We start from the raw sequence: 15,539 nt of genomic DNA, 5'->3' as shown, positions 1-15,539 counted from the left end.
AACATATCTGTGTAGTGAGATAATGATAAGTAGTACTTAACTGTCTCGTGAAAGCAAGGTAAAATACCCAGGCAAAACAAAGAAAAACAATCTGGCAAAATGAGATTATAATAAAATCAATTTCAGTCAGTACATATAGAACACAAGAAAAAGAGCAACAACAACAATAAAATGTGATAACGTATAAAATTTAATTATAAAAGTATTTTTGATATAGACATGTTCAGTATTTCATAAAGAGCAAATATTTTTAAAAAATCAAACAAACACAAGTTTCTTAATCACAATAATACACAAAACATCCTGGGAGGTAATAAACTTTTGATAATTCCCAGAATTAATTGAAGGAATTGAAGACTGTCGACGCGTTTCGACACATACAGTGATTTTATTATAATCTCATTTTGCCAGATTGTTTTTCTTTGTTTTGCCTGGGTATTTTACCTTGCTTTCAACTGCTTTACCCTGACCCAGGAAATGTATCCGATTCAGGGGGTCCCTGTTTTACCTCTAGTACTTAACTGTCTCCACACCACCATGGCCTCACTTCATCAGGACTTCGCCACCATGACAACGCCAGCACAATGGGAACATCTGAATCAAGTTAGTGAAAACCCACTGGCCTGACGGCGACAGAGTTCTGTTAGCCAGCAGAGAAGACCACCATAGAGGTGGTCAACTGTCTATTGTGGCAACATCTAAATACGGCGGGTGGACCACTGTCAGCTCAACGTAGTATTGGGACCGCTGCGGGATGGTGGTAGTCCCACCAAGATCTGAAACAGGCCGTAAGTAACCTAGTGTGTTTTTTAAAGTTAACCGGAACCACGGATCGATTGGGATGCCTGGAGCAGGAAGATGAAGAGCATGGAAACCACATTGGTTATACATTTTGGACTTCGCAGCGATCCCGCATGGCCCAAATGAAGCCCCCCCACAAAAAAAAAAAAGTTTGCATATGGCTAACTCTCATGATTTCTCAATTTTTATTGTGCTTTCTACTTTCATTTCATTTATGTAAATGGAGGTAAATGTCTAAGAAAATATATTTTAGCCTAATAAAATGTGAAAAAACTATATTTTTTATTTAAAAATAGTAAATAATAGACTTATTGGTACAAAAACATTTGAAATTCACTGAAAAAACTGAAGATTAGAGAAACGTTATTGTTAGGTACAATTAGTAAGTGTGTTTACATATTTTTTCAAGACAAAAAAAATTAAATTCACTGAAAAAACCAAAGGTGAAAGTGACGTCATAGTTAGCCTAGAATTTCTTTGTTAAGCAACAATTTAAAAAAAAATTAATGAGTTATAGCTATCAGAGCTAACTATAACTTGTGTTTCTGCCACAACTTCACTCATAACACGTTGTATTACATCATTGGTGTCATCACTCATGGCATCTCAAATTAAATACTTGACAAATGAAACTAGAGCAACGGTCTGAATGACCCTATGAATGTCAGTAGACAAGTGAGAGAATGATAAATACTAATACATATAGATTTTTTATTGATTCTCCCCAGTCTGTTTAATTGAGTGTCAATTGTCTTGGCAATAGAAAAACTAAATAAAGAGAAGATTTGTGCACATGCAAAAAATTGAGAGATGATTCAACGTTGTTGAATTACTTACATGCACATATCAATACTAAGGGCATAACTTAGGGTTTGGCGGAGAGGGTACTCTATGGGGGTAAACAACCTTTACAACGAAACTTTTACAACGCACTACCATTACAACGCGGTCATTACAACGCAAACCATTACAACGCATTGCGCTGGGGGGCGCTCTAGGATAGGGAATAGGTTAATTTACTATCCAATAACCTTCCCTAGTGTCCACGGGGACTGGAGTTGGAATAGTAAATTAAACTATTCACTATCCAACACCCAAAAGCACTATGCATTGAAATGGATTGCGATGTAAAAACCGCGTTGTAAAGGCAGGCGTTGTAATAGCCTGCGTTGTGACGTCATACATCCCTCTATTGCAACTGCATCAAACCCTCAGTCAGCCTGATTTTCACGTAGGCAGGTCGTTAGTATATCAACAACAGAGCCTACTCCAGCTCTATTATCTATATAGTACTCTGATGGGCCTTCAGAGTTTTGGCAATTTGACCGCCAGCCCGATTTAGAGTAGTCCGTCAAATGGACAGGTTTCTCAGTCCATCACCACAGGGTTAAAACCTGTGACAGTCAAATCTTTTAAATTACCTATACACCATGGGAGACAACTCCCATGGTGTGGTAGTCATTAGTTTTTGAATTTCGAAAAACAAACTCCAGCTTTGGGAGTTTGTTTTTGAAATAACAAAAGCATGTTAAAAGTTTGAAGAATGTCTGTGAATTTGATGGTACGGTGTCAAACGTTTAACATATTGATAGAAACCGCTCTGACAGTGGTCCTTGCCAATGACAAGGAATGTTATGTTATGTTATGTTACAGAAACTTGTATAGCGCACGGCTGCCCCAGCAAAGGGGTGTCCAGGTGCTTTCTGCCTGAAAAGGAGGGAAGACCGCTGTAGATGGAACTTGTAGTAACATAGCAGAACTTAGCAGAAGAGGTGGGTTTTTATAGCCTTTCTGAAGGATAGCAGGTCATTCAGTCCACGAATCCGGGACGGCAGGGCGTTCCAGAGCTTAGCTGCAAGATACCGGCAGGAGCGGCCCCCTATCCGGGCAAGTTTTATACAGGGGACGACTGCCAGGTTCTGTCCCTCTGAGCGCAAAGTACGTCGGGGCACATATGCTGTGAGAAGTGGACTTAGCATGGGTGGGGAGCCCATTTTCAAGATTTTAAATGCAAGACACAGGGTCTTAAAGTGAATCCTCTTCTCTACCGGAAGCCAGTAGAGTTTTGCTAGAGTGTTTGTCACTGACTGATGCCGGGGAAGGCCAATCAGTGCTCTGGTTGCGGCATTCTGGACACGTTGCAGTCTAGTTTTCTCCGCTACGTTTGCCCCTAACAGTAGGGAGCTGGCGTAGTCCAACCGCGAAAGAATGGCTGATTGTACCACAAGCTGGCGTGTCTGATGGTCAAAGAATTTTAGGATTGGTTTAAGGTTCCGAAGGATCCCAAAGCGGTGGCAGTAACTTTTTTTGTCTGATGGGTAAAATTCAGAGCAGAGTCCACCCATACTCCAAGATTTTTTACACAGTTTTTAGGCTCAGGTGGTTGGCTCAATGACTCAGGCCACCATTTGTTGCCCCAAGCTGCTGTCTCTTTGCCCACCAGCAGGACCTCCGTCTTGCTGGCGTTAAGCTGAAGGTAGTTAGAGGTCATCCAGCTAGTGATGTCGGCGAGGGTCTGTTTGAAGTTCTGCACGCTCAAACCGCCCTCGTCCTTCAGTGCCACCACTAACTGGGTGTCATCGGCATAAGACACCAATGACAACCCATGCCTCCTGGCCACCTCCGCCAGGGGTTGGACATAAATATTAAATAAGGTGGGACTGAGTGCCGACCCCTGGGGCACTCCTTGCTTGATGGGACACTCTTTAGAAAGAAACGGCGTGGTAGAGACCCTGAAAGATCTTCCAGATAGAAAAGCCTTAAGCCAGTTTAGGGCCTGTCCTGATATTCCTGCCTCCTCAAGCCTGAGCAACAGCACCTCGTGTGAGACCGTGTCGAAGGCAGCACTGAGGTCTAATAGAATCAGTGCTGCCGTCCCGCCGGAATCAAGTATGGTCCGGAGCTGTTCCATCACACTCAGGAGGGCAGTTTCGGTGCTGTGTCCAGCACGGAATCCGTGTTGGGACCTGTCTAGAGTGGAATTAGCCACCAGGAATTTGGTCAAGATGGTATTGACATAGGACTCTGCCACTTTAGCTGGCCAAGGGAGTAGCGAAATGGGCCTGTAGTTTTCGGGTAGACTGGGGTCTAACGTGTTTTTTTTTATAATGGGGGTGACCCAGGCTTGTTTCCATCTGGAAGGGATGTTGGCAGTAGAGAAGGACTCGTTAATAATATTTCGAAGAGGACCAAGTATTATCCAGTCTGCTTCTCTGAATTGTGCAGGTTTAAGGGGGTCTGCCGGTGAGCCTGACTTGATTTTGTTGCAAAGTTTATGAAAATCTTCTTGACTAATCGCAGGAATGTTGGTAAGTTTAGGCCTCTCCGTAGTAACTGAGGGTGTGAGATGTGGTGTGGTAGGAAAGGCATTGTATATTTTCTGAATCTTGTCTATAAAGAATGATGCCAAATTCTCGCATAATATAGGAGGGAGTTTTCTACCGTTTTTTTGGTGCTGAGCTCTTTTACTATTCTGAAGATGGTTTTTGAGGCGTTCTGACTATTGCTAATCTCGGTAGCAAAGTAAGTGGCTCGGGTCCTGCATATATTGCGATGATAGTTTTTTTGTGCCTGGGCATAGAGGGTTTTGAGCGAAGGATCATAGTCTCTCCTCCATTTGCGCTCTGCTCTTTTACACTCTTTCTTAAGGGCGGTTAGCTCTTCGTTGTACCATGGGCTGGATTCCTGTGTACGTGCCCTGATCCATTTAGCTGGTATCAGTGCATCAAGGGCCTGATTAATCCAGTCACAAAAGCCATCGTACCCTAAATTGGGGTACTCACTAGTTTTAGGCGGGTCAGCTATCAGAAGTGTGTGAAAGTCTTCAAGACGGAGCTTTTTCCATGGCCGCTTCAACACTTGCAGGGCGCATCTTGTATTGGGAGTGCTCCCAGTGGGTATTGTCATGATTATAAATGAGTGATCTGTCCAGGTCATAGGAATGGGGGCCTCTACTTTCACATTGGTCAGATTAGAAAAGATGGGGTCTAGAAGGTGGCCGCCTCTTATGTGTAGGGCAGCTAACGAGCTGGCTGAGCTGAAAAGCAGCTAGGTCAGCTAACAAGGTGTTAGTCTTGTTGTCCGTCGTGAGTTCGAAATGAATATCTAGATCGCCCACTATATGAAAATTAGCTGTTTCAGTGACCAGTGAACACACATTATCAAGGAGCGATTTTATAAAGACAGTGTCTGGACCTGGTGGTCTATAGATCAGAATACCCACGAAGGTGAATTGGGGGTTGATTTTGATATTATAGCGGGCACATTCGCTGCCTTCTAAATCCAGTTTGGTGAATAGGCAGGTGTAATGAGATTTAACAATCATTGCAATTCCGCCCCCTCTGGTTTGTCTATTTAGAGTGAATATGGAGTAGCCTGTAGGGGGGGCTAAGTTGACAACCAACTCCATGTCGTCTAGAAGCCATGTTTCCGTAAGGAATAGGATGTCTAAGGCATAGCTTGTGAGTAGCTCGTGAACTTCCATATGATGTTTTTGTAGGGATCTTATGTTGAGCTGGCCAACCTTAATTTGTTGAGGATTAGAGTTCACGAGGGGTGGTGACATTGAGGGTTTAGGAAGAGAGAAACCACATGAACATTTAAAGTGCCCTTTCCTATGTGAGAGGGAGATTTTTTTGCACGTACCATCCAGACAATTGAGAATCAGTAAATCCCGCCTGGAGTAGGTTACCATGCCCCTCATGGTATCAATAGGGTCCCTGGCGAGAGGCGACGTGCGGGCGCGGACGGGCGCAGACGGGCTTGTCTTAGGCGAGCCTTTGGCGTGCTGAGAGCGTGCCCGCTGCGCATTCGCCCTGACATTGTCTTATGTAGTCTCGTGCCTCGGGTCAACTAGACCGCAGAGCGCACGAGAACCGGAAGTGCCCCCTGCCGGAAGTAGGAGCGTCTGACCCCGTTTGCACCCTCCGCTCAATCGGCACTTGCCGTGGCGGACCGGGGTGTGTGGGGCAGCACAGCGGCGGTGGAGGTGGCAAATGCAGGTAGGAAGCACAGCGAATCACAATACACAATACGCTGTGACTTTGGATTAAGTTTTACAAGGTGAAGTGCGGGTATGATCAGCGCAGCTTCCTTCAGAGTGCCAGTGGAGCACACGTGCAATTATACAGTTTTAAAAGCGATCCGCAAAGTGATTTAGGTAAAAAGTGGGTGCGATCTTAATCAGCGCACCTTACAGTCGGGTACCAAGCTAAAATAAGCGCAGCATGCAATTTCCAAAAAGCAGCCTTACTCCACTCATGCAGTCGATCTATTAGTCAGACCAGTGCCTCGAGTCTTGGATCTTATGTAGTCTCGTGCCTCGGGTCATCTAGACCGCAGAGCGCTCGAGAACCGGAAGTGCCCCCTGCCGGAAGTAGGAGCGTCTGACCCCGTTTGCACCCTCCGCTTAATCGGCACTTGTCGTGGCGGACCGGGGTGTGTGGGGCAGCGCAGCAGCGGTGGAGGTGGCAAATGCAGGTAGGGAGCACAGCGAATCACAATACACAATACGCTGTGACTTTGGATTAAGTTTTACAAGGTGAAGTGCGGGTATGATCAGCGCAGCTTCCTTCAGAGTGCCAGTGGAGCACACGTGCAATTATACAGTTTTAAAAGCGATCCGCAAAGTGATTTAGGTAAAAAGTGGGTGCGATCTTAATCAGCGCACCTTACAGTCGGGTACCAAGCTAAAATAAGCGCAGCATACAATTTCCAAAAAGCAGCCTTACTCCACTTGTGCAGTCGATCTATTAGTCAGCAGCCAGCAGACATCACTAAATGCGGACAATGTGCACTCCATCACCCTGAAGAAGTCCAAACTGTACTCTGCACTCTAAATCAGGTATTAATTTTTCTGATGCACAGAGAAAAACTTTAATGGAATATATTGAATGCATATTTTAGGATTTTATCCCAACTGCTTACTTCAAAACAAGCTGAAGCTCTTCATTCCAACAAGGATTACATCCAGCCGCGATACAAGTATGATAAACCGCATTCTGGAATGAAACTTCAATGAATGGATACACAGTGACCTAAACAAAATAAAGGAACAACCTCTTACTTGTGATGAATAAATAATTTGAGAACATTTTTGACATTCAACCAAACATCCACTAAAACAGAACATGTAGAAATCACGTTCTGGATAGTGTTTGAAACAGAATATGCAGTTTCTATAACTGACAAAGGCGACATGGTGGTGCTATAATATATACCAATCATTTTTAAATCCTACATGGCACCATGCAATGGTGCTATGAAACTTGCCATTCATTTCCTAGTTTCAAGCTAGTAGTGACATCCCTAAATATTTACATTAAGAAACTAAATACATCAATCCCCGCTAGAGTCAACAATCTTTAAACTCTGAAATCGAAGGCTAACTTTCAAGATATCCTTAGATTATTTTTTTTCCTTAAATTCACGCTTCCTAGCTAATTTTTCAGTCTCTCCTGACCCAGCGCATGTGCTGTCTGGCGAGACTTTTAGTAAGGGCTTCAAAAAAATCCAACCACACGCTTTCTGTGTGGCCTCAAGCTTGCCAGCACGCGCAGTGAGCACGCGCGCGGGAGCCATCTGGCTTTCCTCGCGGCACCCTTACAGCGTGAATCGTTCCACCCCTCCCCCGCCACAGAGCACGCAATCGCTTTCACGGCCGCGTGGCTGCATTACTTTTACGGCCATGTGACAAATGCTTGTTAAACATGTTTTCTGAAATGAGGACTAAAACGGGCATTATTTTTCTAAGAAAAATATATTTTGACAAGAATTAGAGTTTAAAAAAATTATTCCTAGGGTTTCTTGTATTAATAAAGAAGGCAGAATCTACTTTCAGACGTCTGGTTGCTAAACTTCCTCTTATTGGTGGTACTGCCTCTGTCTAGTTCTTGGCCCCATGTGATCTGAGTTGTGAATCCGATTGGCCCCTTCTACCATTTTGCTGACCCCGTGGCGTCACTTCATGCTCACGGGCGGATGTCGCCTTTTGGGACCTTGGCTTTGTTTACTGGCTCTCCAGCTGTGCCGTTAACTGAAAGAGGACTTATGACTCACTGTTATAGCTTGCGTACTAGATCACCAACCATTTTACCCCATGCGTCCGGTCCAGCAGGTCTCTTTCCCCACTACTCCATATTCTCCTCAGGCTCAGGTAGGTCACACGAACAGTCTTCTCATTTCATCAGAGTGCATGCCTTTATTGTACCCATACAGGGAGGGCTTCTGATTTAGAAAGCCCCCCTCCCCCGGCCCATTTCAAGCAATTTATACGTGTTCCCGTGTTGTACCCGACCAACTCTACAAATTGGGTACAACGTGACTCTTGAAGGTATCAGTTTTTATTCTGTCGGGCTTTTCTTTCAGTATGCCAAAATGGACGATATGCAATCCGACCCTCCTGGTTCCTAACCGGACTACACATCCAAGTTTTTAATAGTTCACTGTAGTTGTGGCCATGTAGGTGAATCAACAACTTGTCTAGCAGCTCTAACCGTTCTTGGATTTGACTTTGAAATGTTATTAAACTACGCTGGGGTCAAAAGTCTGTTCACCCGCCTACGTTTAAGCACATTACTTTCCCAACTTCAGTTTGATTTATCTTGTGACAGTTAACACCACTCTGCTTTGCTAAGAACTTGTTGAGCTTTGACACAACTTGCTCATTCGTTACTCTTTTTAAGATGTTTTGTGACAGCGTTCCTGGGGATCCTCCTCAGTACCTGCTGTTTGCACGAAGATCTCTGCAGCGGAAACGCAACCCGTTAATGCATCTTATTTGCTCTAACTAATTTGTATCCCTCCTACGCTGCACGTGGTATTCTTTCACTTCCTTTTAACCCAATTCCCTACTAACTTGATAAACGCATTGCTTGAGTACAAATTCCATTTGTTTCTACTGTCAGACACGTGACATTAATCCCAAAAGAAGTAGTTTTCTCCAAGCTGAAGTACTTTCAATAGGCGAACAGCTGAGAGTTTCTTGTTGCAGCTCTTTTGCTAGTTCTGCCCTGTTCTTAATGTAACCAAGGAAAGGCAGACTTTTTATTTTAATTATCTTTTTTTTTATTATTAATCATTTTATTGCAGTTTACAAATCAAAAAAAGAAATAATCAGTCCCCCGAGTTCAACAAACCCCCCGCCCTCTCCTCCCGCACACACAATTCAAGGTGTCAATTTTGCATTCTTACAGCGTCCGTTACCTGAGTTACACAGCCATTTAGCCAACAACCCAAAAGCAGGGCAGGCGGCGAGCAGCACAATAATCAGCAGTAAGATAGACCGGGCAGCCCTTTACACTAGGGGCTCTACGTGTGAGTTCCCAAGTAGGTAGCATTCCCCCTGTATCTTCTACGTTAGTGTCTCCTTCTGCCCCGGCACTAGCCTCATCCACGCTCTCCCTCCTCTTGTTGTCCATATAAGTCTGAAACAGCCCCCAGAAGTTTTTCGGGCGGCTCCCGGGCGGCAGCAGCTCATTATAGACCTCTGTTTGTGTGCAGCAGTCAGACCCTCCAGCTTTTCGTGATTTCACGATTCACGAAATAATCGCGAAATCAGCGGAAGAGCACGATGACCGCGATATTGACCTTTAGTGCCGCGAAAAGCGTCTCCGGCCGGCAGCATAAAAGATGGTGACATCTTATTGGCTGTACGCGCACACGTCACTACGTGGCGCCGTACAGCTGTAATAGCTGCCTGCTTACTCCTCCGGGCTCCGGCCTTAAGGCATCTGTGTCCGTGGCCGCGAGTCTCTGAGAAAGCCCAGGCCTCTTCTGCCTAATAATCTTGCATGAATGTTAGAGGTGTGAAACGAAAGAACCCTTTTTACTAAAACTTCAGAGAGAAGCGGGATTGCCCCATCCCAGCCGGCCAGCCCCCTTCCTCGACCTCTTGTGTCCTGTCTGACTTCAGGACCAACCCTGCTTCAGCTTCCGAAGTGTTGCGCCTAGGTCCATTTTCACCACCCGTCACCACCTCTCTTTTTCTGTGTCTATCTCTTTTCCATCTGAACTCCTCTACATAGTTTCTGTATGTCTGCTTTCAGGGTATCTCGCTCTTTATCTCTCTCTCGATACCCCCCCCCCTGCTGTCTCCGGTTCCCATCTCGCTCTTTCTCATCACGTCTCTCCACTTTCTGTTTCTAGAAGACAGACGGATATAAACAGAAATGTTGCCGTGAACATACAGCTTTGATGCAGCTGTACGCATAAGTAAATAGATAATGCAATGGTTTTCGGACGAGGGGAGCAGCTTGGTCAGTGAGATGGTTGGGGGGGTGCGGGGGGGTTGTGCTTCAGAATTTCCAAAAGTCAAGCTGGCATTTAATGTTAAGGTGCTTGAGGGTTGCGTAAGAGGCAGTGGGAAGGGAGAGGAAAACAGATTAGTAGGGTTGCTAAGTAAGAGAAAACAATATTTTATAAAAAATCACCAACATTTTTGAAGACTTTCAAAACTGAGAGCGAGTGTGTGTGTCTGTGCGGTTCTGTCTCCCTACAGCTCTTGGATGACACAACTATTGCTACTTGAATGGGGTGTGCCAGTGAGGTAGCTTAGGGGGTTAAAGCGCCCGCTGCAGAAATCTGCCTGCAAGATTCAAGATTGGTTTGCATAAACTTATAATTTTAGCTAGAGTTTACTTGCGTATTTTTGCAGGTTCTTAGCACTGTAACTATTAGGTGTTATTACCCAGCCATATGGCACTCGATTTACCCATCTAGAAAATATATATGAAAGTCTGTGTCAGCACTGCCAGGACCAAACCTGGTCTGCACAAGGATCTATTCACTGAGTGTTTTCTCGCTGCAATATTTTACACAACAGTGACCACATCCAGGGCTGGCTTTAGCGCTGGTGGGTGCCTGATGCCAGTTTTTTGGCGCCCCCTCATTGACGTCCTTCTGCGCAAATTCATTTACTACCACCCAGTGCTTAATTGTGAAAAAAAAAAGATAAGTGCCAGGGCCCTCGTCAGGTGGCCACTGCAGCTTGCACCTTCCATTGCCCCTTCCAGCTCTTCCAATGACAGAACCAGCACAACTACCAACTCATCATACCCTACAAATGAGTCTGTTCATGTTATTACTAACCCCCAAATCTATAGGATTTGCTTGGGTGGCTGGTATTGGCCCCTTTTAAAGAGTATTGAATGAATAAACACTATTGCTGTGTTCATCTTGAAAGCAAAAATACATCACCACTATGTGGCAGACTGTCATCAGTGTAGATGTTGACAATTAGGTGACAGCGCAGAGCACCGGAAACCACTGGCTCAAATTAAGCCCTGCTACTACACTCCAACAGTACCCCTCATAACTCCATTGCCCCTTTCTGACATATATTTAATTTTTATAGAGCTACTCATAGTTCACTCATACTCAGTTCTACCATCTCTATCGTACACGTTCTTTGCAGCAGGTAATGCACCTCCACCAACTACCACCATCCTGCGCCATAGGACACTTGATGAAGAGGTATCAAGCCTCATGGGTCTAGGTGGCAGCAGTGCCCCAGCAGGGGTGCATTCATGGGCGCTAAATCATTACGGGGAGAAATAGGGCCCCCTCTCACGAAGTTAGGATTGGAGCTGTGCTTCCGTAGAGTTGCAGGCAGTTTAAACATGCCTATTTCAAAGTGGAATACTCTGCTATATAAGTTTCCATTGATTTAAGGCTGAAAAAGGTTGATTACAAGTAAAACAAAGTGCCGCAATAATGCCGCTAAATTTCCCTTTTTGTGCCGCTAAATTTCCATTTTTGTGCCGCTAAATTTCCAAATTTATGCCGCAATAATCTGGGGGGTCTGAATCGTATCTCCAGCGCTGTGCTGTGGGGGTTGGCCCTCTCAACCAGCACAGAGCCACTTCCATTAGCATTCCCATTCCCACCAATTTACGTGTTGATCTAGGCAACTTTTTAGTGTATCCCAAGTGCGCAAGTGCTGGTGCAGGAAGCAGCTCCACCTCTATGATGCTGCTAATCTCCGCAAACACTGATTCCCAAAATGACTGTAACATGGGGCACAGCCAAGCAAGGTGCAGGAAGTCCACCACCTGCGCGTGGCATCGCTCACACTCCGCAGTCTCGCGGAGTCCGTATCTCTGCAGGCGCTCAGGCGTGTAATACACCCTGTTCAGGAATTTGAAGTGAATCAGCCTGTGTTTGCCGTTAAGGGATATACGCCTGGTATTATCGCAGCAGTATCGCCACATAAGGAAAGGCAGACTTCGATGTAGAATGTCTTCCCTACATGTGCCTGGCTTTAACATGCTAAGTTTCTTTTCCTGGGCTAGCACATTAAATGTTGGTTAGCGTTTCCAATGCTGGTCTCTTTGTAGTAGAGTTTTCCTGTTAATTAGTATACTAGCCGTGTTCATAATACCATTAACTTGTGAGATTTTGCAACATAATTGAATTTCAGTCGCATATACCTCATAACTGCCCACTATTTGCTGCATAATTTAGTGACATCTGGATGCTGCTGTATACTTCAAGTAGGATCTGGTGATTAGATTACTATTGTAACTGTGCAGAGCAACAATCACAATGCCTTATATCCGTCTCTGTGCTCTCCCAAACATGGCGTTTCGTATATTTTTGTAACTTACTTTCCTCCTCTGTCTCTAATGCACCGCTGTACTTTTGAAGTTGGAGCATTATGAAAATGAGATTGTCAATTTACTGCAACTCAGACTGTATTTTTTTAATTATTTTTTAATCTGTATAGTGTAATGTTTGTCCCCTTTGCATTAAGGTGTCTGACTCCCAAATAAGTTAAGTCAGCTGGAAAGGCTTTTAACAGGAACTTGATTCTATTAAGTTGCTGGCATGGTGGTTCATATTTTATATGTAGGCTCTGTGTTAAAAAAAAAACACGAACACCACCTCCCCAGCATACGTAGTACACCCATTTGGTTAACTAACCCTGCATCCCCCCCCCCGGCCCCCCCATGCACCTCTTAACTTTTTAATTTTGCTGTACAGACTAGCACAAAAGTTGGCATGCCAAAATGCTAGGAAAGCGACATGTTTCTAAGTGTTTATCAGTAGGGGCCAAACTCTTAGGCAAAGCAAAAAGTCTTTAAATTTGTAATGGATCTTAAACCGTAAGTAGTGTTTCTGTTATTGTATTAAATTTATATTACACCCGTTCAGTCATACCCGTGTGCTTATAACTCTCTTAACGGATTTCGGGGGCACAGAAGTAGTTTCTGCATACCAGTCTCTGAACATGTTTGCAGAGTTGCTAGTGAAGGATCGTGGTGTGAGCTGCACAATCTATTTCTGTAAGTTTAATGACCTTGGTAGGGCATTGAGCTCGCAGCAGCACTTGTTGCACAATCGTAGTTTTAAAAGGGAGGCAGTAGAATTGTTTTAGTAAAATGCTAAAGGCCATGGATAATTAACAGGCATTGGAAATGGCTGTAGATATGGCTTTAAAGGAATGTTATATGGTAATGTGAAGTATTACAAGTAGAGAGCATGGGGTTGGACATGCATTTGTGTGGAAGCAAAGACCTGAGGAATAATACTAGCATAGGTTAAAATTTCAGGCAACAATTGCACTGTCAAGCTAGACCTAAAAACCTATGTGGGTTAATGACTACCCTCCTCGAATCTGTGCTGTTGTTGGAAAAAACACCATAACTTATTTAGTTATCTAAGACGCTTCAATAGCATTACAATGTCATATGTGTGCCCCTGAAAGTTCAACCTCGGGCAGGGAAAGCACTTTTTTTGTGGAAGCACAACTTCTGCTCAGTCGAAACACATGCTCTTGGCTCCCAACATGAGGGCGGAGCCAAAGCCCCTCTCCTGTGATGCTCACAAATTTGTCTGGAAACAGCTGCAATGTCAGGTCAGACCATAAAAAACTCCATGCAGTCTCTGGATTTTAATTACCAGGACAGCAGGTACGTCGGGGAAAGAAATGGAAACAAAATAAGCATTGGCATAGCCAATAGGTCGCGCCTTTGGGACCGTATAAGTGTTTAGCTATGTAACGGTTGACGTTGTTGCACCAAGTATATTGTGATGCATAACTAAATACTTATAAGGTCCCAAAAGCGAGACCTATTGAGTATGCCAATGGTCATTGTTGATATGCACCGAATAAAGCTTTATGAAATGAAAAATGAGTATGCCAATACTTGTTTGACTTGCAAGGCCAATACGTGAGTGCAGGAATCTATCTGCATGTTAATGTTAAACTGCAAAGTTAGGTTGAAAATGTAACTTTTTTAAATTGAACACAATCTCTGCAAAAAAATGCTAGCTTTATATTCGTTACTTTATGCAGCACGTGAGCCGCTGGTAGCTCGCCAGCTACCTGTAAGGACCTCAATTGTATGCAGTCCAGCCTACGAAATTAGACGTTTTTTCTTGAATTAATATATGTATGCCAAAATTTAAATTGGTTTATTCAGATTTTGTTATTCACTTTCAAAAACTCATTTAGGTGGTGAATAAAGGAGAATGGTGTACGACTTTGTGTTTTTGTCCTGTGTCTATTTTGGAGCTAGTCGCTTTGGGACAAGGGCCAAGCCAGGCATTTCGCTTGGGTCCATCTAGACCACTGCTTAGCTTGCCCAACTCCATTTGATAGAGCCTTGGAAAGTCACAGCTCACATTTGTGGGTTTTCCAATGTTTGTTCATAACAAGCAAAGCTTTTGTTTGGTTGATTGTTATATTCGTCCAATAATTATCATGGTTTCCATGACAGTTCTGTTCATTTTTAGATATCTTGGTCAGAAGTGATTCTATAGCTTCTATTCTGTTTTCAGAGCACAAAATTCCAGAAAATAAATGAATGTGCTTGTATTCATTGGTTTTTACTTGAATTAATCTCCAAAAGTCCCACCTATTTACTGCACCAGCTACTATAGGTCTTTTTCACCAACGTTTTTTTGGCCATTAACACAGACTTGCCACAGACAAGTACCTTATTTACACCAGTCAAAAACTCACAAAGGGATTTGTGGGCAGCCTAAAAGCATTTACTACTGCAGATTTCACTGCCACAGTGCACTAAATCCGCAGTAGGAAATCCCACTCAAGCGAGTAAGGCTGTATTAGGGCAAGATGGCCGCTGACGGACTGTAGCACTCAGTCGCAGATCTCCCTCCTCCCTCTGCGACATAGGATGGTGAACTGATAAGGATGCTGTGGACCCCTGCTGGCCTGGTTTATCCCGCGGCTGTGAGGTAAAAGGACATTGGGACTGTGCGTTGATTAGCGCATCCAACAGCTTTTCTAATTTCATTTATAAAATACGGACTTACAAGGATTGCAGTACTACTGCTCTGATTAAGAGAGGGGCACAGAATGGCTCCACGAGGTCCAAAGCAGGTGAAGGACCAGAAGGAACCGGGTAACGCTAAGGAAAATCCCAGTGAGGCTAATAAAGATATGCCAGCCCCGAGCACTAGGGGAATTTGGGGGGCAGCCGAGCCGCGAGGTCTGCCCCCCGGGCAGGTTTGGGAGGGGGAAGTGGGAAAACATGGGAGCGGCCATTTTGCCGCTTCGGGCTGCCTGGGACTAGCCCAAAGGCAGCCCAATATCAAACTAAAACAGCCCAATTAGGCTATATAGCCGGTTTCCGCTTCCTCCCAGCCACCATTTTAGGTATTGAAACCTGGTGGCTGGGAGCGCAAAGTAGCTTGTCGTGCGTTTTTGTGGTACGGTTTTGGATCGGCTATGGCGGTTGCGGAGGACGTTCGTGTGTTGGAGGCCATCCGCCTGC

The 15,539-nt window shown here is 44.4% G+C and overlaps 1 protein-coding gene across 7 annotated transcripts in view; it reads right to left on the bottom strand.

The window, feature by feature from the left end:
* CC2D2B (coiled-coil and C2 domain containing 2B) overlaps positions 1-15,539 on the bottom strand; it is a 1,917,855-nt gene that overhangs the window by 364,589 nt on the left and 1,537,727 nt on the right. For all 7 annotated transcript variants that reach the window (XM_078643430.1, XM_078643434.1, XM_078643435.1 and 4 more), the window contains one exon: positions 6,727-6,836. In XM_078643430.1, coding sequence (XP_078499556.1) covers positions 6,727-6,836 — 110 coding nt within the window. The remainder of the gene's footprint in view (positions 1-6,726; positions 6,837-15,539) is intronic.

This window comes from Lissotriton helveticus, chromosome 5_1, assembly GCF_964261635.1.
Source record: "Lissotriton helveticus chromosome 5_1, aLisHel1.1, whole genome shotgun sequence".
In the NCBI taxonomy this organism is placed as follows: Eukaryota; Metazoa; Chordata; class Amphibia; order Caudata; family Salamandridae; genus Lissotriton; species Lissotriton helveticus.
Note: the sequence above shows the minus strand (reverse complement) of the source record. Positions and strands in the feature narration are given on the sequence as shown.